We start from the raw sequence: 26,098 nt of genomic DNA, 5'->3' as shown, positions 1-26,098 counted from the left end.
TTATTGTCATCATTAGAATAGGCGGCAATTATCTTATAAAGAATTCAACGTAAGTATGTCACGAGAGTTCGATACAGGCCAATAACTGAATGCTTTCAGACAATGATGAATTTTATTGGATTTCAGAAAATTAAATAATGCCCACTGTTACAGTAACAGTGGGCATTATTTAACAGTGTTACTGATGATTGCAGGGTTCTTTGAGTGAGAGGGTTTGACTGGCACTTCTCGAGCAGGACTTGCAACGCCCGCACGTGCATTCAAAGCAAAGCGATAAAGCGTAATTTTAAAGGGACAGCCAACGAATTATAAAATCCGATTACAATATTTTCCGGCATCATCGGGGCCCTCCCCCAGCCCGGGGCCCTGGGCTTAAGCCCAGGTAAGCCCGTGCATTAATGCGGCCCAGCTAACAGCTGAGGTTTGTTTCTAGCAGTATCACAAATAATTTCAGCCTAATTGTGAGCAGCTGATTTTAGTGCAGATTGTTTAATGAATATGTCACAGTGTGGCAGAGCTTTGCAAAGAGGCTCTTATTGAGGAATGCAGAATAAGCTCTTTTCGGAACTCAAACTCAAAATACTACCGGACTCAAACAATGAATGATGACTTTACAGTTTTAATCTTTACTTACCATAAACCGTCATTCACTCGCACTCGATCCATCTGAAGACGCTGATAAAATGGCAGCTTCTTGCACTGGTGTTGTCCAATGTTAACGTGACATGCGTGCTCTTTTTCACGCCGCTGGGTTATAGATCATGACCAATTTTCAACCCAAAATTGGGTTAAAACAACCCAACGTCCTTACCTAGAGGTCTCAACCCAGCAGTTGGGTTGAAAAAACAACCCAGCATTGTTTAGAGTGTACCTAAGTATTTAATAAACAAAGATGTAAGTGTGAGGGATATGATGATTTTTTTCATTGATGGCCATTATGTGAGAAACATGAGAAACATGACAAAATATTTAAGATTAACATCATAATTATAAGTGGACCTCACTGGGAAATTAAAAATAAGAGAATTATATATCAAGATAAGGCTCATAAATGAACATCTTGTGACCATAAGCAGGACTGCTTGACAGTTTTAAAAGTGTTTAGCTGCCTTAGAGTGCTGTTAGTGTTTTATTTTGTACTTTGTATCTGCAGGCAAATCATACAAGAGATTCTTTGTCTGCCTTCATTCTTATTAGGTGATATTTGTTAAGACATATTTACTTCCATTTGCAGCAAAACAACACAGAGAAACAAACAGATTGCAATGGGAAGAAAGAAATTCAACATGGACCCCAAAAAAGTAAGTTTCATTTTAATTATCTATTCTGTGATTCTCATTAGTTTCAATGTATTTTAATATTTTTTAAAGCCTTTAACCTTTTCTTTATAGCATTTGTACTGAGTGATCAACATTGTGACAGTTTCCCTGACATACTGTAACACATTTGGATATTTTCCACATAATTTCCCTGACATTTATAGGGTTGATCCTAAAATGCTTTTCTAAATAAAATTCCTTGTAGGGGATCCAGTTTCTGCTGGAGAACGACCTCCTGCAACAGACCCCTGAAGACATCGCTCAGTTCCTCTATAAAGGCGAAGGCTTGAACAAAACTGTTATCGGGGATTACTTGGGGGAACGGTAACCCTTTACTTCATTCCTGTAGTTTTTGCCTTTGTTTATTCAGTGTATGTCCTGATTCAGATATGTGCCAGCTTCATCACAAAAATCCTGCGGAAATTGATTGTCTGGGTTTAGTGAGCAAAGCAGCAGCAGTGAAACGCAACATGTGGGCCTCTGAAGGAAATGGACCACCTCTTGGGATGTGCCTTGTCAAAACAGCAGGATTTCATGAAGCATATAGACACAAACAGCCTTCAAATGCTGCCGAACATCTTGAAAGATCTTAAAACTCGACTTTTTTAAAGACAAGCAATCGATCTTTCTTTGCAGAAAGTAACCGTTTCTTCTGTGTGTGGTTGTTGTGTTCTCGCAGGGATGATTTCAACATCAAAGTGCTCCAGGCTTTCGTAGAGCTCCATGAATTTGCCGACCTCAACCTCGTTCAGGCTCTGAGGTGGGAGAAGCTTCTCATTCTTCCCCAAAAACTGCATGCACGCCTCATTTCTAGACAGAATCAAATATAGAAGTCTTTTTGCGTAGAATTATTGCAATAATATAATTTATTGGTTTCTACATGTCTGATTAATATTTCACCCCATTAATTCAGAAGATCAGACTATTATTATTATTATTATTATTTTTTGTATTGTGACATTTTCATGACAATTCAAATTAATCTCTTATGTAATGCCAAAATACTCATTACTGTAATATAAAAGAAACTGTAAATGAATTAAATTGTAAAATATTTATACATAAAGGTAATATTTATGGCACTGAAATAAAATAAAATAAAATAAAATTATAATAATAAAATAAAAATTTGATTGAGGGTGAATGTGACCAGGACTTATTGAGATTCACACATGAAGAATGTCATGATGGATTTGCTGTCCCCACACAGGCAGTTTCTCTGGAGCTTCAGACTTCCTGGTGAGGCCCAGAAGATCGACAGAATGATGGAAGCGTTTGCGTCCCGGTACTGCCAGTGCAACCCCGGCGTCTTTCAGTCCACAGGTCAGACATGTGCAAACCGGCCAGCATCCATACTGATACAAGCCTTGCTCTCATAGAGAGAAGTTGGTCAGAAAACAAAACACGCTCAGTCGAAATGAAAGCTTGTTTTGCGCATTGCTGCAAGGGATGGTGGGAATTATCTTCAAGGTTTCTCTTTCAGATCAGTTATTGTTTGCTGGAGAAACATTTCAAAGAAAAATCTCCCTAAATCTTGCTAATTACCTGAATAGTAATAAGCACATCTGGTTTAATGGCACCATCATTTTGGTGCACAACGCCATATTATTAAATATTACATTTCAGCATGTTTTTCTTTGTTTATCTTATAAATCATTGGCTGACTTTAATAGCACAAATGTTCAGAATGTTAGGGTGAAATAAGATTTAAAGGATTATTTATGCTAATTTTCTCTATGACAAGTCTTTAAATTTAAAATAACAGTTTTCTATTTTAATATATTTCATTTTTTTTTTTTAAATGGCAAAGATGAATTTTTAGCATCATTACTCTAGTCTTCAGTGTCACGTGATCCTTCAGAAATCATTCTAAAAAAATATATAATTAGTTGCTTGAGTTATTAACATTCCTTATCTTTTTTGCTGCTTAATATTTCTGTGGAAACTGTGATACACTAGCATTCAAAAGTTTGGGGTGAGTAAGATTTAAAAAAGAAAAATATATTTATTCAGCAAGGATGCATTAAACTGATTAAAAATTATGCTACAAAAAGATTTCTGGTTTAAATAAATGCTCTTCATTGAACTTTTAATCAAAGACTGCAGAAAAAATATATATAATTGTTTCCACAAAAACATTAAGCAGCAAAAACTGCATTCAGCAATGATAATAATAATAATAACCATTAGAATATTAGAATGATTTCTGAAGGATCATGTGACACTGTAGACTGGGGTAATGATGCTGAAAATTCACAGGAATAAATTACATTTTAAAATATATTAAAAAAGAAAACAGTTTGTAATAATATTACAGTCTTAATGATTCCAAACCTGTGCAGTGACTTATGTGGTATGTGTAGTTATTGAGTTATGTATCTGTTTTGTCTTCGCAGACACATGTTACGTCCTGTCCTTTGCCATTATTATGTTAAACACCAGTCTTCACAATCCCAACGTCCGGGACAAACCCGCCGTAGAGCGTTTCATCTCCATGAACAGAGGCATTAATGACGGAGGAGACCTGCCAGAGGAGCTGCTCCGGGTAACAGCCCCACACTGGATCTCTGTTTGCCAGTGCTGAAATTATAGGCCATGATGAATTTCCTCTTTCTACTGGAAAAGCCCAGTTTGGTGGCCAAAACTGTGTTTTGAAACATTGTTAACCAGCTCAATCCAGTCCCATCCATCTTAGCTAAAAAGCTCTACTAATACTAACTGTGAGAACTTTATTTACTCTCCTCTTTCTTCTTCCTGTCTCATTTGGGCCACTTTCCATATGACTGACTTGAAACCTCTGATCCGATCATTTGTAATAAAGCAGCTGTTTTAAATATTTCACACATGCAGCCGTGTAAATGTGCTCTTCTGTGTACGTTAAGAGCACTAATGTCCCTTCTCTCTTGCAGAACCTGTACGAGAGCATCAAGAGCGAGCCCTTCAAAATCCCTGAAGATGATGGCAACGACCTCACACACACGTTCTTCAACCCGGACCGAGAGGGCTGGCTGCTCAAGTTAGGTCAGAACCAGACTCTTACAGTCCCTTGGCCTGATATTTTCTACCGAGATGTTGTTTTACACGCGGTCTGTTGGAGCCTGTAGGTGGTGTCAGGGAAAGCTGTGAACACAGTGCTGCTCATTAACATCCTAATGGGTTTTTCACATCACTGCGAGGGATTCCTTCAGCAGAAGTACGCCGTTTCATAGGGACAGAGCGCTTGACAAATAGAGTTAGAGCCACTAATGAACAGTGTGCAGTTTAGTAGAGAAATGCATTGTAAGGAGACAAGAAAAAGGTGAAAGCAGAATGCAGTGTATTTTTTGCTGTTACTATTGAGTTTGCTTTTTAATTGTCAGCTCTGAAAGGCAGGGATGTGATAGTTTAATTTCTAAATTATGAAGTGCTAGAGCAAGGGCTCCTATTGGATCTTGCAGTGGAGCAAGGGACACATAATTAAGACCCAACTGCAACTTTAAGCAAGCAGCATGTAAACTACCGAAACACTGTTCACAACCCATTTTACTTTGTAATCTGATGCAAAATGGATTTGGTTATCTCTGATTCTTTTTTTTCAGTCCACCTGGGTACAGAGCAATGTTTATGAGTGGCACAACGAGTGTGTCTGAGGGGAAAAATAGTTACTGTATTTTGTCTTTTTTGGCAGTTTACTGGCATCAAATCTTGAAAAGATCTGAAAAGGTTTTTGAGCTTTGATAAATATAGTTTGAGTGTGATTTTGCACTTAGTAGAACGTAAACCGGGTCACACTTTAGTTTAGGGACTCACTATTAACTAAATATTAACTGACTTTTGCCTCAAACTCCTAATTTGCTGCTTATTATTAGTTAGTAAGGTAGTATAAGGCCTTAATATGTACTTTATAAGTACTAATAATTAGCCAATATAGTAGTAATATGTTAATGTTATGTAATGTGCAACTAGTGAATAGGGAGAATTGGTCCTTAAAATAAATTGCTACCATAAACTACTGTGTTTAGCTATGTTTTTGAGTGAAATAGTGTACTTTTTTGACAGTCAGTAAGTGTATACGAATTTTCGGCTATTTTTCTGTGGCATTTTCTGTACAGAACCTCGCAGAGACTGCTAATGTCTGTATCATTATTAAAAAAACACTTCAGATTAACCCATATTTAAATGGCATGTAAAAACAAATCTATGATTGGTGACTTGACTTGTCATTTAGATGTTTTATTTATTTTAGTGTCTTATAGTGTACAGCTATTGAATAAGCTGGAGCTTGAAGTGTGGACCAGACTTCATGCTAATAGTTCAATGTCTGAGGCTGATGATGAACAGGGCAACTTTTTGAGCAATTTTGCCGGACAATTTTTTTTAAGCAATGTTTCTTGGGCACTTTCTCATTGAGAATGGATAACAAGTGTCTATCTGGATACTTTAGGGGCCGTTAACATGACAATGTTTTCAGCCAAAAACGGGAAACTTTTTATGCGTTTTGCCTGTTCGTTTACATGACAACAGCATTTTGGGGACTGAAAACGCATATTTTTGAAAACGGGTTTCAAAGTGCAAGTTTTTGAAAATGCCACAGTTTTCGTTTCCGCTTAAACACCCAAAACGGGAATCTTTGAAAACGGTGATGCCATGTGCATGCGTAGTATGTGTTAGGTATGTAGATGTGAAGTACGTGTCGATTTTAAAAGCAAGCGCGACCAAACATAGTTGTTGCTGCTCAAGAGTTTTCTTCAGCAAAGTGTGGATTTACTTCACCAGCATTACAACCAACAGCAGAGACGCATCATATACAACATATAATTGTCACTTCCCTACAGGTACTGTCTACTAACAAGGTGACAGCACCAACTACTGGCCTGGAATACGTAATACAGCGTTTTTGGCCCTTTTTAGCGGATATGTGAAAACGCAAATCATTTTGAAAAGATTGTCATGTATACGTGAAACTTTTTAAAAACACAAGCAAAAAACTTTTCCGATTTTGACTACACCGTTGTCGTGTAGACGTAGCCTTAGATCGGTCGTGGGCCCTGTGTCTCACCTGGTTGCCCATTGATGGCATCATTGCCCAAAGTTACCTGTCAGCCTGACTATACATGATTAGTTTTCTTAGAGGGAGCCAATCTGGATCCACAAATGAATCCATGTTTTGTATTTGCTGTGTTTCATTTGTATGTGTCTCTTTTATTTGTTTGTCAAGCGTCAAATGACAGTTGTTTGTGTGTTTCTGATGTCCCGTCTCTCATCTCCTAACATTGTGTGTGTCATTTCTGTCCTAAATGTGTATTTGTATGTTGTGGTGGTGCATTGTTTGTCATGTATTGATGTTGAACATTCCTTCTTGTTTTCCTTACACACTTTGCCCTTTGACCCCTGCCCTCATTTTCTGTCCTCTGACTGGCTGTCTCTACAGGAGGTACGTAACCAGGACAGATCTAACCCATCATGCCTCTTTTCATCTCCTGTAACCTTCATTTTATCCTTTCCTGGCTGTCATTCAAGGCCTTTCTACTTCCTGTCTGTAAGGATATGTATATTGTTAAGATTCTCTTCTCAGACTGGCTCCTGCTGGGGTCAGAGGTCAGTTTAGTGCACATGGTCTGTTTTAGCGTCACACCTCAGCTGTATTGTTTGGCTCAGGACACACAAATTCCTTGTTTACTATGTAAGGTCCCAGGAGTCCTATATACATTGTAATAATGAAGGTACACATTATACCCACATAATCTTTATGTGTCCCCCTCAGCAGTTAGCGGTGAGGAGCTTTTTCCATTCAAATAATTATGGTTTTTCTCACTAAAAAGATCCCAGTTGGATTTGTGGGAATGTACAGTACACTGAAAATGTTTGTACTCAACTGAGGAAATGTAAGGACAAAATTAGATAAAAACAAACCTGTATTTACTTGAGAACAGTTAATATGAATGCATTTGCTTGAGGAACACTTTTTTATGTATCATTATGTATTTGTTTGTTTGAATTAATTTTAAAAACTACTGAACTACTTTCAAAAATCATTTTCCCACCTTAGGTCCAAAGCATTTGGAAAATAATCACCAAAACATTATTGCTCAATTGACAAAATCTGTAAAAACTGATTAACAATAAATGATAAATTTATAAGTTAAATTTATTTAAATATTCTATACAGATAACTCAATAATGTTAAGAAATAATCAAATAATGTGACCGTGAGTTCAGTATCTATATCAATTTTCTGTTAATAATATCAACAGCAATAATTTCTCTTTTATCACAGGGAAGTTGTCACAAAGTATTTAAAACTATAAGGTTTGGATGAGATTCTTCATAAATATCAGGTCGGAGCAAGTTACATATATGTGTTAAATGTTATGAATTTATAAAGTTTATTATTTGCAATTTCTGCTGGCCAAAACAACGCTACATTTATACATTTAGCAGACATTTTTATCAAAAGCGACTTCCAGATTAGGAACATCACAAACAATTTGTCATATAAATTGTCATACAATTTTTTATATAATAAATAGGAGTGTAGGAGTAGTAAAAATTAGTTGTATTAAGGTTATATTATATATTTTATTTTTTGTATGTTAGTTGCATATTTTTTTATGTTAAATTATTTCATAACATTTGAAAAACCTTCAATAGGCTCTTTGATGACATGCTCCATATGTGACGGTTTAGCCCATATAATGTGACAACATGCTATTGGGGCATGTTGTCACAAAAGGGTAATGTGTATTAAGTAAAGTATATCCAAATTAAGTGGCATATCAGTAGGATTTCAGTAAAATAAAAATTCAGATTTGAGATTTTCAAAGAAAGTGTCTTTTTAGATAACTGGTACCAATCTGGTTTGTTAAATAGTTTGCCAGATCTTCTCAGGTAAACAGAAAACCTACTAAAGGCCACTGTTGAGCAGCAAGCAGGTATTTGAAGCTGCTGGTGTCTCTGGAGTCCCACGACTCTTACAGTGGCTGTAGAAATACACAAAGACTAGTTTTTCAATAGTTTTATTCACCGTCAGATGCCATGTTACATTGGATGGTCCAGATGGATGGAGTTCTGGATGGTTGGTGAATGATCATTTGGAACGTATTGTAAATCTGTATGTATTGTCCAAACGAAGGTACCCTGATCTTTGCCCTGTAGGTCAGGAACTAACAGAAGCCTGCATGTGTTAATAGAGTCATTGGGATTGTGTCATCATCCCTCAACCATTCTGCTCCCTCAAGCCATGAAACATCACTTGTGATCTCTCACCCTATAGACGACCCTCATTTCCCATCTGTGAGTGGCCTTCATTGCCATGAGCTGCACTGGTGCTTTGAATGTCTCTCATGCTGCCATCTTTTGTGATTGAGGCGGCATCATTGAGATGAACATCAGAGACAGTGGAAGTACGACTTGGGTATAGAATTGCAAGTAGGGAACTGCAGATAGCACGACTCTAATCTCTCTCTATTCCATGCGTTTTCGTTGCATTCAGCAAATGTGGGTTGGAGATGTTGGAGTCAGGAGAGGGGGTAGATAAGCCTGCGGCAGCGCTGTACTGGATACACCATGTTATTGCAGGCAAAATCAGAACAGAAGAGTGCGGCTCGCTCTAGAATACAGAAGGGGAAAGATATGACTGCAGATGAGTCAGAGGCTTTAATTTATATGAGAACATGCAGTGTGCGGGGGTGCGCGAGAGAGATGCTTTGCATGTCTATATCTGTGTATCATTTTCCACAGCATGATAGTGGCATTTCTACATTTGCCATGAGACATTGTGTCAAAAAAATGCAATCTAGAACACTCTTATAAGATCTGTCTTCTTTGTAAAAGACTTGCGCGTCTGTTTCTGAAGAATAATCCAAATAAGGGTAGTACTGTGATCCAAGCTCTTTTTGACATCTGTCTTAAATAACTTCTCTCACCGTTGTAGCATTGCTCCCAGACATTTCTGCTTTCGCTTGCTGTGGTCCGGAGATGAAATCGAGTTGGAGTTGTGCACTGGCCTCTGTGCTTGGCTTGTGCTCTGTGGCAGAGCAGTCAAGAATTCACAGATTTGAGCTGTGTTGTTTTCTGAAAGATTCAGGAGAATCTCCATGTGGAATGAGTCTTGAAGTTCTTGAAGATAATGTTAAAGGCACCACAGGCAATCCAAACAGAATTGCAAAAATAATAAAATTGACTTGTTTAGACTGTCAGTCCAAATCCATGTTTTGTGCATATCCGATTGATCATATTTAGCAAGTGTGAACAGCAAAAAACAATCACATTGAATCTGATTTTTCAGCTACATTCATATGTGGTTTGGAATCCTATTCAAATCCTATTCTGCCGCTGCTCTGAACATTTGCGATATACAGTGTGGACAGTCAGTCATTTAAATCAGATTCTAACCGAACTCACAAATAATCGGAATTGGACTGAAAGTGTGAACAAGGCTTCCAAAAGAATTCCCATATTGGTCTGCCATCTTTCATTGTTCTAAGAAACATATGTAGTCCTGCCCAAACTTACACCACTGCTCCAACAAACAGAGCGTTGTTCTGAAGTGCCATAGGCCACATCTGTCTTACGGTGCTTTTCCACTGCATGGTACGGCTCGGTATGGCTTGGTACGGTTCACTTTTGGGGGGTTTTCCACTGGGTACAGTTCCTGGTACTTTTTTAGTACCACCTCGGTTGAGGTTCGGTTGAATAATCCTTGCCCACTCTAAAGCGATACTAAACTGCAATGGAAATGCAAACCGTGCCGTGCCGTGCTGTGCTGTACTGAGCTGTGCCGAGCCGAGTCGTACCACGCAGTGGAAAAGCGCCATTAAATGGTGTACTTGATGTAGACTTCTATTGCAAGTTTCCATGAAGTCCACTAGAATAGATCATAGAACCCTATTTTATCATGAATCGGAAGAGTAATCCAGAGTGCCTCTTCATGGCTTCAGTGTTTCCTTTTGCAGAGCTTGCACTGGAGATTAATTTTTGATTTTGCATTATGTCACTTGAATAAGGACCACAAGGGCTGAGGCTGGTATTTAGGACAATCTCAAACTCTTCAGGAATTCAACCAATTCATGGTTTACAGAGAGTTGTTAAAATGAGACAGGAGAAAATTTTAGAACATTGAAAAACTTACACTGTGATTATGCAGAACTAAACCTGTCAAGGTCATTTGCAAATAAATAAGTGTTACACCAGAATATCTTGTTGATGATATTCCTGAAATGAGAAACAGGAGCTGTATGTTATTGTTGCATTGGCGCTAGTCATTTACTGCTCAGAAATTGGGTCACTGGCCTTGTTTTAGTTTCTGTTTGATGGTTCGTCATTTCTGTTTAATTGTCTTTGCAGGTGGACGTGTAAAAACTTGGAAGAGGAGATGGTTTATTCTGACCGACAACTGCCTGTACTATTTTGAGTACACAACAGTAAGGAGCCATTTTTGTTATTGTTGTGTTGTTAAGTACATCTTTTCTGTGGTGTACCATACACCAGGGGTGCCAGTCCTGTTCTGGAGATCTGCGTACCTGCAGAGTTCAGTTCCAACCCTGATCCAAAACACCATCAAGTGCTCCAGAAGATCTTAATTAGTTGGTTCAGTTGTGTTTGATCAGGGTTGGAGCTGAACTTTGCAGGAAGGTAGATCTCCAGGAACAGGATTTGGCACACTTGGTTGAGGGGTTATTCTCATCCCAGATGCATTTTGATGGGTCTCTCCTGCCTACAGGACAAGGAACCACGTGGAATTATTCCTCTGGAGAACCTCAGTATCAGAGAGGTGGAGGAGCCCCGGAAACCTGTGAGTGCCCAAACAAACTCGAAGGTTAGAGCTGTGCAGGATCATGAAAACATTGTGCTTTACAGCATGTTATGTCTCCTCATGTAGAACTGCTTCGAGTTGTACAATCCCAACCATAAAGGGCAGGTGATCAAGGCGTGTAAGACAGAGGCAGATGGGAGGGTGGTGGAGGGAAACCACGTCGTCTACAGGATATCAGCACCCACACCAGAGGAGAAGGAGGAATGGATCAAATCCATTAAGTAGGATTTCTTTTATATCAAACATATTCTAATCATTAAGTAGTCATGTTCAGTGCTCTCATCACTGGCTTTCACCCACTTACTGAAGAAATACAGTGATGGCATTAACACACGTTTACACATAATGTTCCTCTCACATTATACATGACCCTAAACCTAACCAATAGTGTTAACCAAAACAAACCTGAGTCTGATAAAGCAACTATGCCATTTTAGCTTGCTAAAGTGGTTTGGTTCATATTGGGCACTAGTCATGATGGTGTTTTGAATAGAAACAGCAGTCTCATCACAAAACCCCTGTACCTTGCCCTCAGCCACAGCCCAGTGTTTTCATGGGGCATCAGTGGAGATTAGTCAGAGCTTAACCACCCCACAAGCCATCAACTCCAGCGGGACCAACCGACCTGTTGCAGACCTGCTCTCTCCGCTAATCCAGTCCTAGCACTAGCATGTCTCACCTCTCAGAGACATGCTGTAGGATGAGGGGGTTTATCACAAGCACATTTTGCCTAGTCGACACAGTTATTACCCACTATCCTTATCTGCTTATCTGTAATCATGTTTTATGCGCTCAGGATAGAGGACCATTCAGTCACGCTTTGCAAGCAGTCCCAGGAACAAAAACAAGTGCTTCCCATGGGTTTTAAGTCATTCAGCAGAAATAAGTGTAGCTGATTGGTATGGCTGCAGAATCTGAGCGCACAGAACTTAGAATGTAGAACTTCATTTGAACACATTTAAAATCTATTCAACAGAATTCTTAAGACGCTCCCCCAGAATTAGTGCAGAAATCTTTAGAAAGATCAAGGGTATTTTCGAAATAGATCACTTGCTAAAGCTGTATAGAATATTCTATATAGCCTACTACCAGCAATTGAAAAATAATACATGAACATTATGTTGCATTTCTAATTCCATTATTTAAAAGTTAATAAGGTTATATTCAAAGTTTTACTTTACTTTACAAGTTTAAAAAAATCATTTTAAAAGGATGCTAAAGTTTACTTCTTTTGACAAGAGGCAACTCATGCCACACATGCCAAACATTAGCATGTTGCTAAGCTAACAGCACAATATTCTAATAAATATGAAAACTAAATATCACAGTGCATTATGGGATTACCTAGTACATGTGATGCTGCTTCAGATTTTGGCAAGGTGTCTTATAAAGCAGCATAATTTTGCCATCTGTGTGTCTGGAGCGCACATGTGATCCCTTAAAAAGCTGTCTACATAGGCAGCTAACACAGCTGTAGTCTCCTCACAATGAAAGAAGCACTTCCTGCAGTGGAGGATGAGTTTCACACCATGCTAACAAGATTTCTAGCCGTGAAGACTGTGGCAACATCAGCAGAGCATTCGTGACTCTTTATAGAGCTCTTTGTAGAGCACTCACCCTTACAGCAACGTTAGATATCGGTCACTGATCAGCCTTTAATCTTAGCAGGTCTGGCCTTAGTGGTCAGCTTCCACTGGGCAAGACAGAAACACCCCTCAAAAACGAGAGGCGGGGTTAAATGGGGGCGGGGTCTGCTCTCAGAAACCATGGAAACCAAACTGGGTCACTGAACAAACTACTTTCTATGATGCAAGTTAAGACAGGGGTGTGTAGTGTATATTATGTGCTACATTTCCATATCAAAGATGCCGAAGTCTCTGTGCCTCTCCTCACATCTCCTTTAATTGGTTCCTTCAGAGCGAGCATCAGCCGGGACCCCTTCTACGACATGCTGGCCACCAGGAAGAGACGAATCGCCAACAAGAAGTGAAGTCTGCATCCAAACCGCTTCCCCAAAGCTTGCAACACACACTGCCTTTTGGGACAGCTGTCGTGCGAGTGTGTGTTTAATGGGCCCAACAGTGGAAAAATATATGTTTATAGTTCCTTTCTTGTGTTTCTATTCGCACACCTGTCCTGCTCTATTTGTTTTTTGCATGGATGTTGGTATGTATACCTGAGCAGCTCACTCGAGAGTCCAGAGGAAGTCGTTTGTGATCTCTCACTACAGATGTCCGATAGAAAGCCGTTTGTTTCAAGGGACTAGACCCATTCCAACGCCCAGCAACCTGATCGCACAGGACTATGAGACAATAAACTTGTGTGGATGTTATCTCTTATGGTGCTAGAAGACGTCCTGCGTGCACGTGACCACAGCACGAGAAGCTCAAATCGACATTAATGATCCAATGCTAACACTAGGTGGCAGTCTGGAGTCAGCTGGACTGATTTCATGTTGTTAGAGTAAGAAACAGCAAATATATAACACATAGATTTAGTTTCTAACCTTTCTGTTCCTGTCTTAGATAACACTATCTATGATGTGTTGATGTAATTTGAATGAATTTGCTTGCTTTTGTGTTCCTAAGACAAGTATAGTTAAATATCTTTTTATATTTATTTTCTTTGTGAAATGATTTTATTCTACTCATAATTGGAAAACTATACATCTAAGTTATGTGTAAATACTGTAAACAGTTGTCTCTTTTTTTGTGTGTAAGTACAATGTTTAGCATATAAATCTACTGGCTTTTTAATGTTAGGGCTCTTTGCTCAGCAGCCTTAAACTAATGTACTTCTGTCAGGGAAAAACACCTTGTAATTCTGGAAAATGAAGTTGTTTTTTTAATCCAGTAGCAATTTATATGTGGTTGTAACATAACAGCTCTGTCCAAGGGCAGAATACTATCTCCAATGCCCTTTGGGGCTCCAGATTAATTTTTATATGTTCTGTATAAGCTATTGGTCAAACTGTACATGAAATATGAATACATAAAACATTCATAAAGGTAAAGTTTCATGAGCGATTTTTCCCCCCCTCACACTTTACACAGAGCTATTTGACCCAACTTTGATCATAGCATGAACACTGCTTTCTTTGCACTAAATCACGTTCTGAGTATTGAATCGAACACTTTCAGTTTTTTCATTGTATTTAAGTGATATGAACAGTTTAAAGCTTGTTTTGAGGAGCCAAGAGTAAGCAGAGCTGGAATATACAGTAGACAAAGGATGGCCACTCAAGAATTAAGCAAAACAAGGAAAGGTTTGTAGCATGTATAGATTACAACAATTGCACTGTAAATGCAATACAAAATATTAATGTAAAAAGCATCATCATAGCTATGAAAAAACACAAAATATTTCAGATACGTGCTTACAAAAAAAAAAAAAAGAATAATAATTTTTAAGTAAGCTGTTGGACAACTATATAATATTACAATCTCATTACAAATATTACAAAGATTGGCAGTTTAATTTTTACTGTTCTACTTTTATACGTTTCATTTCAGCTGTGCAATAATACACGATTTGTTCTGTTGTATTTTATCCATTCATTTTGTTCTATAGATATAAAGACCATTTCTGCACTAATTTACTAATAATTTTGTCAGAACAACCTCTATAAGAATACAATTTGATATGAATAGATATTATATCGCATCACATACACAGTATAATACACATTACAAATAAATGTAGGCTATTCTTGAAAGCATATTGATCTAGTTGAAGGCTAGTGATCCATAATGGCTACAATTCATATTTGTATAAGCACCATAAATATTTACATGGATCGACACTCAGTTGTACAATAAACTTCAATGATTATACATCTTAGCAGTGTGTGAATCACTCCAGAGAAGAATACTATACTGCCACCTGCTGGAACAAAGACATCAGTTCAAGCTCACTACAGAACAGGACAATTACAATCATACATTCTATCAGTCTGTTCCCTTTCACAAGGCAATATGTTTAAAACCCAGTTCTGACGGACACTGAACTTCAGCAGGGAGAGGAGGACACCTGGTCGTAGTCGGGGCACTTGAGCAGGGCAGGGTAGCTGGCGTTCATCTGGAGCGAGGTGTCGCTGGAGATGTCTGACGGGCTGCGTCCCCGCGTCCAGGCATCGGGGTGAAGGAACTGACCCGAGTAATCAGAGCAGTTGCTCAGGCGCGGCCGGTAGAAGCTGGGGTGGGGCTGGTAGATTTCCTCCGCTGTGTAACGCTTCATGAACAGGTAGACGGACATCACACCTGCACTCTGAACAGAGAGAAGAGAACATTTCCTGAAGGAAATACCAGGCAAGAACAGAAAAGATTTAGAGAAAATGGTTTTGATTATGACTATATAAAAAGGAAAAAAAATAAATTTAGAAACTTTGAACAATTAAATATAGACAGAAGGAGAGAGAGACCAATATCTATATGCAATAAAAGTGTTTAATAAAGAAATAAATGGCAAGTAATTCACTATGGGGTGCCATGTGCCATTTGACCTTGACATGAAAATCATTGCACACAAGTGCACTTTTAAAAGTTTTCAAAAAGTTTTGCACTGAGCAAGGATGACTTGAGTTAACTGTGTAAGTCAGAAGAATATTTTTTAAACATTAAAGGAATGTTGCATAATATGCAACACATACGTTTAGCACGATCAACCAAGATTCAAAACAATAGTAAGTGAAACAGGCATTATTCCACAGTGAACATTTCAAACAGTAGTACTGGGTTGCATACTTCCAAGTTTGAGGATGTGAAGAGCTAAAACGTCCCAAGTTGTCATCTAGTAATTACCATAATTATGAAATGGCATGCTGCATTGTTGTCGCATGACCTAATGTAGTTTGGCACCTTAAATCAGCATGTGGCTTCTAATAATTATCAGTTTTATGAAATCTTAGTTCAGTCTTTAGTTCAGTTAAACCTTCTGAAAAAAAAAAAAAGTACACTTGAACGTACATTTAAAAAGATTACTTATAATGGCTATATTTATATGATTTAAAAGAATATACTGTCCTGTACTGAATGTAATGCTTTCAGACTCTTAGTTGAGTGTTATTTGCAATTAAATGAACTACTATAGTGTATAGTATTATAAATATAGTATTATAGTTTACATTTACATTAAATGCAATTAGTTGAACATAGTTGAGGGCTTTATGCTTAAGTAGATTCAGAATTGCTGTACTGTGTTTTAAATATGGCTATACTGCTGAATGAACTGACAAGCATTTATGGTAAACTACAATTTTATATAATCTCTATTGAATATTAAAATTATATATAAAATTATATATTAGGGCTGGGCAATATATCGCATGCAATTGTCATGCACATTTCGTCAGTAAAGCCGGTTCCCTGATTCGCTAAATCGCCATCACCTGCTTTCAAATGGAGTGGCATTTAATAGACAGAGCCGTACAGTAGTTCACTGACAAGCTATGCAATATCGTGTTCATTATCGAAGGCGATTTATCTGTGTAGCCTTTTATTTCAGTAATATTCAATTATCTGCAAGCGCAGTATTTAAAAATAGATTTGAAGATTTAAAGTACACTACAAAGTGCACTTACAATACAATTAATTTTTCAAGAAAGACCTACATTCTTAAGAGCCTATCACAGACGTGTTAAAAACTTTGACTGCTTGTGAACTCCTTACAGTTCATTCATCACACTGAAAATGGAGGTTCAGTGTTCAGTTTTCAAGTAGGTCTGCTCTGTTGCATACTGCTCATTTTGACAAATGTACTCATCTGGGTATGTTATGCTCAGTACACACTGTCTATACACTACTACTGCAACAGAAAGAGCAGTAATTACTGCAGATTTGATGTCAAACTGAGGAAGATTAAATGATAGCATGTGATAATCATCAGCATTTCACAAATATATAGAGCTTCAACTGGACTGAACCCTTTGACATTCTTTAATCTTACATTTCTTTAAAGACTAAAATTATATGCAAAACACTGTTTGAACGGAATCAGTACATTAAACATTCAGGCTGCATTAACCGCATAGAAGTTCAATTCAGTGCAAATTCCCTAATAATGGAGAAAAGTAATAGAAGGATGACAGTAAATGGTAATGACTGAATGAAAAAGCTCTTTACCTCAGTGAGCAGGAAGGAAAAGGCAGCGAACGCAAACGACCAGCCGTACTTATAGCTGAAATACGCCTCATTACTCTTGGTCCTGCTGAACATCTCATCATTTATGCTGGAGATGTAGAGCACCAAACCAACCACCAGAGACAGACCTGTGTGACAGACAAACATCAGTCTGACAAATAAATAAGACAAGTCAGAATGACAGAATGACAGAGGAGGAAGAGGAAGTGTACCTGACAGGATGAAGAAGATTCCAGAGACAAACGCCAGTATGGTGTGATGTGGCCGAATGTGTCCGATATTGTTGAGCACAAAACCAATGAACATAAAGAACAAACTGACCAGGGGGAACGGTGTGGCCGAACGAATCATCTCTGAAAATAAACAGTATCGCAAGAAAAAATCAAGAAAAAGAGTTCACTTGTGTGACACCACGAAAAATAACTGTAAAACCTAGCACATGTTCTAACTAACATAGTTTAGTTAACTTTATTGTCCAGCTTAACTGTAAAAAACTAGTAGTCTGTACTATTTGCATTCTACTGTATGCCTCTGACACTCAAGAAAACTCAAGTTAGGTCATTTGATTTGTATAAGCTCCATTATGTCAAGCAAAAAAGGAATTTCTGAGATGGGGCAAGTCTTAATAGAAATTTCCCCCACTTCTGCGGTTATCTTTCTCTTTAGCCACGTCCACTTATATACCAAAGTCACCTTGAATGTTGTTTAATTGTCAATTCAACTAAAAATTTGTTCAAGACTTCACAAATTGAATGGTTTATGGTGATTAGTGTTCCATCTGGTTGGGCACTTGAAACATCTCCTGTACTACTATTGTCACAAAGCTCTACAGGGACATGAAGACTTAAGGATCCAAGTAAAATAGTTCAAGTAAACAGGCAGAATATCAAAAACCAGGAAAACAAGACAGGCGCGAACCAGGACAAAAGGTTTAGAACTGCAGCTGTGACTTAGCAATGACTGACAAAATGAACCCGGCTTATGTAGGGTGAGCAGACAGGGTTAAGGAGACACATTGTGCAAACAATGTGTGCTGATGAGTGTGTGCAAAGAATTATGGGAAATGAAGTCCATGTTAGAGTAGGAAAGGTATGGGATGGAGTGCCCTCTGGTGTCTATCAAGGGCACTTCAGCTGGTGATCATAACTATAATTTTCTTTCTATCAGTGAAATTGTATTACAAGAAATCGCAGCTCTTAGTACTTTCTAAGGAAGACAAGTAATATAAATGTTTGTGTGTGTGTGTAATCTAACTTTAAACTACAGCACTGACTAATCCATATCAGACTAATTTGATGTGGTAATGTTTAATAGTCCTTATCTATTAAAATTGTACTATTAACACATGTATCATAAACAGACTAAGGGTGTGTTCACACTTGTCATGTTTGGTTCAATTAAAACGAACCCTGGTGCGATTGCTCTGTTAGTGCAGTTCATTTGAGTAAGTGTGAATGTTGCCATCCGAACGCTGGTGCGCACCAAACAATCGGACCGAGACCGCTAAAAAGATGGGTCTCGGTCCGCTTCCAAACGAACTCTGGTGCAGTTCAAATGATATTTGAATGCAACACGGACCAAATACTAAACAAACCAAAAACAGGAAGTAATGACAAGATGTGACGCTATGCGACATGATTTGATGACGTGGAACTAGCGGTGTTTCCAAAACAAAATGAGCAGAGGGCAAACGTAGAGCAACGAGGAGATGAAGTGCCTTTTATGAGTTCTTTGTGGGTTTGCAGGTGGTGAAAATAAAATCATAAGAACACGCAGCAATGAGCGCACTGTACAGTAGACGACATTAGGTGTGTTCATCTTAAAGAGGCGCTGAGCAGAGCACAGGTTTATGGGTGCTTTGATGTCTTACACCAATCGGTCTGTGCAGTGCCACTTTAAGTTGAACACAGCTTTTATTTGGTGAGTTGCGTCGTGAAATATACGTCGTTCAACCCAACCAATCAGGTCGTGAATTTATCACTATGCCTTTAAGTTCGGTATCTTTAGGGTCGCTGTCAAAAATACCAGTGTGAACGCTAAGTGGACCAAATGTATCGTTTTCTTTTTTGGTCCGGACCAAACAAACCAAGAGAACCGAACTACAAGCATGAACGCACCCTAATAATATTACAGTTATTTATTTATTATTATTTATTATTATTCACACACAGACATCAACATTTAGCACGCAATACACAACGATGGTAACAATCCAATTCATTTTTATAATAAAACTCTGAACATGGCAAAACATTTCTGCTGTCTTTGTTGCAGTAATACTGACAGCAAAGACAGCTAATAAAACTGGCAAATAAAGCCAGAAAATAGTCAAACAAAGCAACTGCTTATTTATTATTATTTTATTATTTATTTATTCATGCTGCAATGCACTCTGGGAGTCAGAATAGTAGCTGAAAATCAGTCAAGCATGCTCAAAGTTTTTGGTAACTGAGATTGTTAGTTTTAAGTTAAGTCATAATTTAATCATCTTAATTTAGCCCAACATAAGAATGTGACCACAGCACATTTTCTTTTTTAGTTTTAATAACTTCTAATTGTCAGTGTAACTCCAGGCACACATAACTTACTTTTTCAGGCATGAAGTTTATTCACTTTAACGCAATGTGTGTTGTTGTTGTTGCTTTTTTTTTCAACTAAAGTCAATAATCACTCTTTCAGTGTATAAAGAACTGTAACCTTAAAGTTTTAAATATGTTCTAGATCTAAGACAACAGCATTAGTGATAATAACACATTGGAAATATATTATTGGGATCACTTCCAGTCGACGAATGATAAAAACATTGACAGCCAATTTAGTGCACCCTCTGTTGGTGTGTATGCTAATAAAGCATATATAAAATTTTAAATGACACTTTAGTTATTGTTATAGTTATAAACTTTAAAAGTCATCCGTTCATCAGTCGGTATATACTGGTTGTGCTGAATATTTGTTTTTGCGTGCAGCCCAAAAATAGCGGTGTAGGAAACAACGGTTTCATTTTATTCAAATGCTTTTGTACAGTAAGCGTGTGGTGTGTCAGTCATTAGCTTAGCTTAGCATGCTAACTTCGCTATTTAGGGAGTGCTATTTCTGTGAAGCATGTGAGTGACTGTTAATGAAGCTGCTGACAGTGTTGACGCTGCCTCACTGAAGGATCTCTCACGCTGTCTCGCTGTCCATCAGCTCAGACCCTCAGCGGGGTAATTACCAGCACACTGACGGGACGGCACACTGAAATAAACTCACTGAAGCCTCTAAAACAGCTTTCAAAACTGACAGCTAATAACCACCCATCCTGCGTTAGCTATACCGTTTTGGACTGTATAAGCAGCTGGATTTGAATATATTATATGGATTTTAAATATGGGAGTTGTTCTGTTCTGACAGCAGTGAAACAACAGTTTACTGCAAATAACAAAATTAACCATATAATGGTGCAGAGTGGTTAGGATATTTAGAATGACATCATGGACTGGTTGCGTGACATGCCCTCATCCTCAAAAACCATGAGCAAAACTATGAACGGTTAAAGAAAATCTGCAAGGTTAAAGAGTGTCTAATTGCATTAAAAGGATAGTTCACTCAAATGTATTTCTTCTGCTGAACATAAAATAAGTTTATGAAGAATGTGGGTAACCTAACAGTTACAGGTCCCCACTGACTCCCATAGTATAGAAGCCACTGGGAACCAGCAACCATTTGGTTACCCACATTCTTCAAAATATCTTCTTTTACATTCAACAGAAGATAAAATTCATACAGGTTTGGAACAACTTGAGTACTTGAGAGCGAGTAAATGATTTTTGGGTGAACTATCCCTCTAAGTGCAAAGGCAAAGTTGGCAAAGGCTATTTACACTAACTAACTCTGTCGCTCCAAATCTGGATCCGGAAGTAAAACCGTATGCTGTATAATCACTTACTCAGGACACTGACAGTCACTGAGACTCACTGGTCAGCTGAACGCTCATGGGCATCACATACTCGATGGTGAAGCAGCGACCCCTCTCCTCACCTGAGACAGAAAGAGCACAGGGGACATGTGACTGCTCTGAGGTTGTGCTTTCAGACATAACAAGGTTGGGTTTGCGTTTCATTTCATAGTGCACAGCAGGGCTTCTCAAACAGTGGTCATCAATAGAAAACATTAATAGCAATAAGCATACAAATTTAAGTTTTTTGAATGTAAAGTTGTATTCTATTGACAGATGGAATAGACAGACAGAATTGTGTGGGGCGAAGAGTCGGTTCTATCCATTGGTTGGATGGAGGCAGCTGATTGTAAGCTTGCAGTTTGCAGTTGAATGTAAGAAAAGGGCGGGTTTAAGCAGACTAAATGATCGGAGAAAACAGCTAGGTTACCAACATTTAGCTTCAAATAGATTTGAGTTAATGATGACAGAAATTTCTTTCTTTTCTTTTGTTTCAGTGAGCTAAACCTATAAGGGCCGTCATTGTGATTTCATCTGTGAGTCAAAGATTTGAGTCACTCTCACTTTCCTCATGTGGTGTGACCTACAGGATCATGATATCGCAGTCAGTCTCATATCACATTTACACATTCAACACTATAACACCCGCAGCAATGCAGCCCTCTCACACCAAAGCACAGAAATAATGTGAGACTTCTGGACTTCTGAAAGTTTTAAAGCACGAGGCTGATGGTGATCCCAGCAGCCCGTCCTCACATCTGTTCACAGTCATGCTCAATTTAACCGGCTATAAACAGCGTGGGTTTGAACCAAACTCAGTCCAATCGCTCGCCCACATCTTCACACACACAGCACTTTCTATCACTGAGACTAATGCTTGTGTGTTTGTGCCGCAGCAGGCTGCTGTTTTCAGAGTAGTGTGAGCTCAACATGTCATCTAAACGATAACGAAACATACTGCCTCATGTGGATAAACCTGCTCAATACAGCAGAAGACATCCCATCATTAAATGCATCCATGGAGATGTCAAGGGAGGGCACAAGCATAGTGCTGAAACCTTTGAAATCAGCCCAGAATGCCTGACCAGCCACAAATAATGATGTAAATCCAGTAAACCCCTTTGAATTTGTGAAGTCTATTGGAAAGAACTCAAATGACTGGCTGTTTGCAGAAGACCAATTTACAATACGGACAGTAAGAACTTATCTTACGTACAAAATAAGAAGTAAAACTCTCAAAAAAGACCTTTTCTTTTAAAAAAAATGAATAAAGTGATCTTTTCTTCATGCTGTAGAAAAAAAAGTCTCTGGGTGTTTGTTAACGTTTACTGGAATATCTCATTTTGTATACTTGTGATGTGGCTTAGTTTCTTAAATATCAGCACTGGGAGTTGGGAGTTTAATTCACACCGTGATCTCAATTCACACCTTTAGACAGGAAACATTCACAGCAGATGGTGTCGTGACAAGGTGTGTGAACACCTGGGAATCTCAACCAAAAAAACCAAACATCTGCAATGAGTGGAAACATCTAGACGCATGAATAAATTCACAAATAAATGAATACATTATTAGAATTTGTTAATTTAAATAAACCTGTTTAATACACCAATTGTGGGGAAATGTCAGAACTGTGAGTTTATATCAGAATTCAGGGGGAAAAAAATCAGAACTGTGAGTTTATATCACAGAATTCAGGGCGAAAATGTCAGAACTGTGAGTTTATATCACAGAATTCAGGGCGAAAATGTCAGAACTGTGAGTTTATATCACAGAATTCAGGGCGAAAATGTCAGAACTGTGAGTTTATATCACAGAATTCAGTGGAACAAAAATCAGAACTGTGAGTTTATATCACAGAATTCAGTGGAACAAAAATCAGAACTGTGAGTTTATATCACAGAATTCAGGGGAAAAGATAATTGTGAGTTTACTGTATATCTCAGAATTCAGGGGGAATAGTCAGAACTGTGAGTTTATATCACACAATTCAGGGGGAATAGTCAGAACTGTTAGTTTATATCACAGAATTCAGGGGGGGAAATGTCAGAACTGTGAGTTTATATCACAGAATTCAGTGGAACAAGTCAGAACTGTGAGTTTATATCACAGAATTCAGGGGGAAAATGTCAGAACTGTGAGTTTATTTCACAGAATTCAGTGGAACAAGTCAGAACTGTGAGTTTATATCACAGAATTCAGTGGAACAAAAATCAGAACTGTGAGTTTATATCACAGAATTCAGGGGGAAAATGTCAGAACTGTGAGTTTATATCACAGAATTCAGGGGGAAAATGTCAGAACTGTGAGTTTATATCACAGAATTCAGGGGGAAAATGTCAGAACTGTGAGTTTATATCACAGAATTCAGGGGGGAAATGTCAGAACTGTGAGTTTATATCACAGAATTCAGTGGAACAAGTCAGAACTGTGAGTTTATATCACAGAATTCAGGGGGGAAATGTCAGAACTGTTAGTTTATATCAAAGAATTAAGTGGAAAAATTCAGATCTGTGAGTTTATATCACAGAATTCAGGGGGGAAAAGTCAGAATTGTGTGTTCATATAGAATTCAGGGGGGAAATGTCAGAACTGTGGTTTTATGTGATTGAATTCAGGGGAACATTCAGGGGCTGTGAGTTTATATCACAGAATTCAGGGGGGAAATGTCAGAACTGTGAGTTTATATCACAGAATTCAGTGGAACAAGTCAGAACTGTGAGTTTATATCACAGAATTCAGGGGGAAAATGTCAGAACTGTGAGATTATATCATAATTCAGTGGAAAAAAAGTCAAGAACTGTGAGTTTATTTCACAGAATTCAGGGGGAAAATGTCAGAACTGTGAGATTATATCATAATTCAGTGGAAAAAAAGTCAGAATTGTAAGTTTATATCACAGAATTCAGTGGAACAAGTCAGAACTGTGAGTTTATATCACAGAATTCAGGGGGCAATTGTGGGGGATTTGTGTTTATTTTTCAGAATTCAGTGGAACAAGTCAGAACTGTGAGTTTATATCACAGAATTCAGGGGGAAAATGTCAGAACTGTGAGATTATATCATAATTCAGTGGAAAAAAAGTCAGAACTGTGAGTTTATTTCACAGAATTCAGGGGGAAAATGTCAGAACTGTGAGATTATATCATAATTCAGTGGAAAAAAAGTCAGAATTGTAAGTTTATATCACAGAATTCAGGGGGAAAATGTCAGAACTGTGAGATTATATCATAATTCAGTGGAAAAGAAGTGTTAGTTTTTATTTTATTTTTAAGTGTTAAGGGTTAAAAAGTCAGAACTGTGTGTTCATATAGAATTCAGGGGAAAAGTAAGAATTGTGAGCTTATATCACAGAATTCAGGGAGGGAAATTCAGAATTGTGAGTTTATATCACAGAATTCAGTGGAAAAAAGTCAGAACTGTGTGTTCATATAGAATTCAGGGGAAAAGTAAGTATTGTGAAAAAAAGAAAGAACTGTGAGAAAAAAGGTTCCAATTACCTTTTTCTTTTTTATTCAGTGTTTTAAGCTTTAATAGAGATGTGGATTACTATGTGGATTATATATATATAACTTTTCAAGCTGTAATATTATGCATATATGCAGTAGTCCAGGCAAGTCACATATTCTGCTAAATGAATAGCTGTAAATGTAACTTGAGGTAAAGTCCTCCGAAAGTAGAATCAGCCATTTACTTACCTGCCAGAAAACAGACTCTCCAGAGGCCGGAGTGGATGGACATGCGTATGTCAGCGCTCTGGTTGAGAGGCAGGATGACGCCCTCCTCCAGGTAGAGCCAGTAGTCAGTGCTGACGGCGATACCCAGCAGCCCCAGACTGCATACCGCAAACACACTGCTGAGCAGGGTCAGAGCCTTCCTCCCGCACGCGCTCATGCCACTCAGCCTTCAGCAGGGGGTGCTCACCACACAAAGATAATCTGAGGGAAACGAAGACATAGCGCTGTCAATTTACGAAGATCTGCTTGCTGACTATAAATCAGGAGGGCATCAATTTCCATCTGTAGCAAATCTGACACATAATGAATCATGACGCGCCTTGAAAACGAGATGAGAATCAACATCCTCAAGTGTTTTCGGAAGCACGCAGATGCAGTTGGAATACCAACAATACAGCTCACAATGTGAGATTGACAAGCAGCACATTCACTGAAAATCCACACAAGAAGGAGAGAGCAAATCGTTCAATAGCTTCTGGACAAAAATACACATGCATTTTCACATCTGTGCATGTGCCATCTGAGCACAGCTGCAGCTGCTGAGCATGTGATATGTGTGAGACACTGTCTGATGGACAATGCAAAATGAAAGTTTAGATCAGGCAGCTTGCCGTGTGGCATTGCAAAATCTGACATTAAGGTGACATGTCATTCAATTATCCCAATATCTATCATATATGAATCTCCCATATGAAATGCAGTATACCTGTCACTCAGAATGTCAGAGCGTCCATTGCTTCTGTGAGGATGGACCTGTTTACAGAAGGACACATTCATGAGCTTCTCTGCTAAACACATGTGCACAGTATTTAAAGACAGATGTACTGTACAGAGATTATGTGCATTTTCAACCAGTTTAGTCTACAACAATGTCGATTAATAAAAACTAATCTGCACAAACCCGCATTTGTGTTTACTGTCTTATATGGCACACATAAAACTCTTCACTTAAATGTTTATAAAGAACTCTGTCCCTTACTTAACAACACTTTAGTCTTCTGTAGAGCTAATTTATAGTGGAATTGAGTTTGTTTCAATGATGAACTCTGCAACATCGACATAGTTATTGAAATAAACTTAATCAAAACTGAAATTTGAGCTGAATAATGACACTTCTGAAGAGCTGCTTTACGGCTGAAACTAGTCTCATTCGATGATTTTTTCTGCAACATCGAAAC

At 38.2% G+C, this 26,098-nt stretch overlaps 1 protein-coding gene and 1 pseudogene across 2 annotated transcripts in view; one reads left to right on the top strand and one right to left on the bottom strand.

The window, feature by feature from the left end:
- LOC109053856 (cytohesin-3) overlaps nt 1-14,125 on the top strand; it is a 35,460-nt gene extending 21,335 nt beyond the window's left edge. For both annotated transcript variants that reach the window (XM_042731075.1, XM_042731067.1), the window contains exons 4-13: nt 1,235-1,301; nt 1,525-1,643; nt 1,999-2,079; nt 2,530-2,642; nt 3,716-3,864; nt 4,229-4,340; nt 10,644-10,720; nt 11,020-11,091; nt 11,179-11,333; nt 13,030-14,125. In XM_042731075.1, the coding sequence (XP_042587009.1) occupies nt 1,235-1,301; nt 1,525-1,643; nt 1,999-2,079; nt 2,530-2,642; nt 3,716-3,864; nt 4,229-4,340; nt 10,644-10,720; nt 11,020-11,091; nt 11,179-11,333; nt 13,030-13,102 (1,018 nt within the window). In that variant the 3' untranslated portion in view covers nt 13,103-14,125. The remainder of the gene's footprint in view (nt 1-1,234; nt 1,302-1,524; nt 1,644-1,998; nt 2,080-2,529; nt 2,643-3,715; nt 3,865-4,228; nt 4,341-10,643; nt 10,721-11,019; nt 11,092-11,178; nt 11,334-13,029) is intronic.
- Nucleotides 14,126-14,246: 121 nt separating this feature from the next.
- LOC109053858 lies at nt 14,247-25,087 on the bottom strand (annotated as a pseudogene).
- Between the last annotated feature and the right edge of the window lie 1,011 nt (nt 25,088-26,098).

The sequence above is a fragment of the Cyprinus carpio genome, chromosome A3 (genome assembly GCF_018340385.1).
Source record: "Cyprinus carpio isolate SPL01 chromosome A3, ASM1834038v1, whole genome shotgun sequence".
In the NCBI taxonomy this organism is placed as follows: domain Eukaryota; kingdom Metazoa; phylum Chordata; class Actinopteri; order Cypriniformes; family Cyprinidae; genus Cyprinus; species Cyprinus carpio.
The sequence above is the reverse complement of the archived record's forward strand: the minus strand, read 5'-3'. Positions and strand labels throughout refer to the sequence as shown.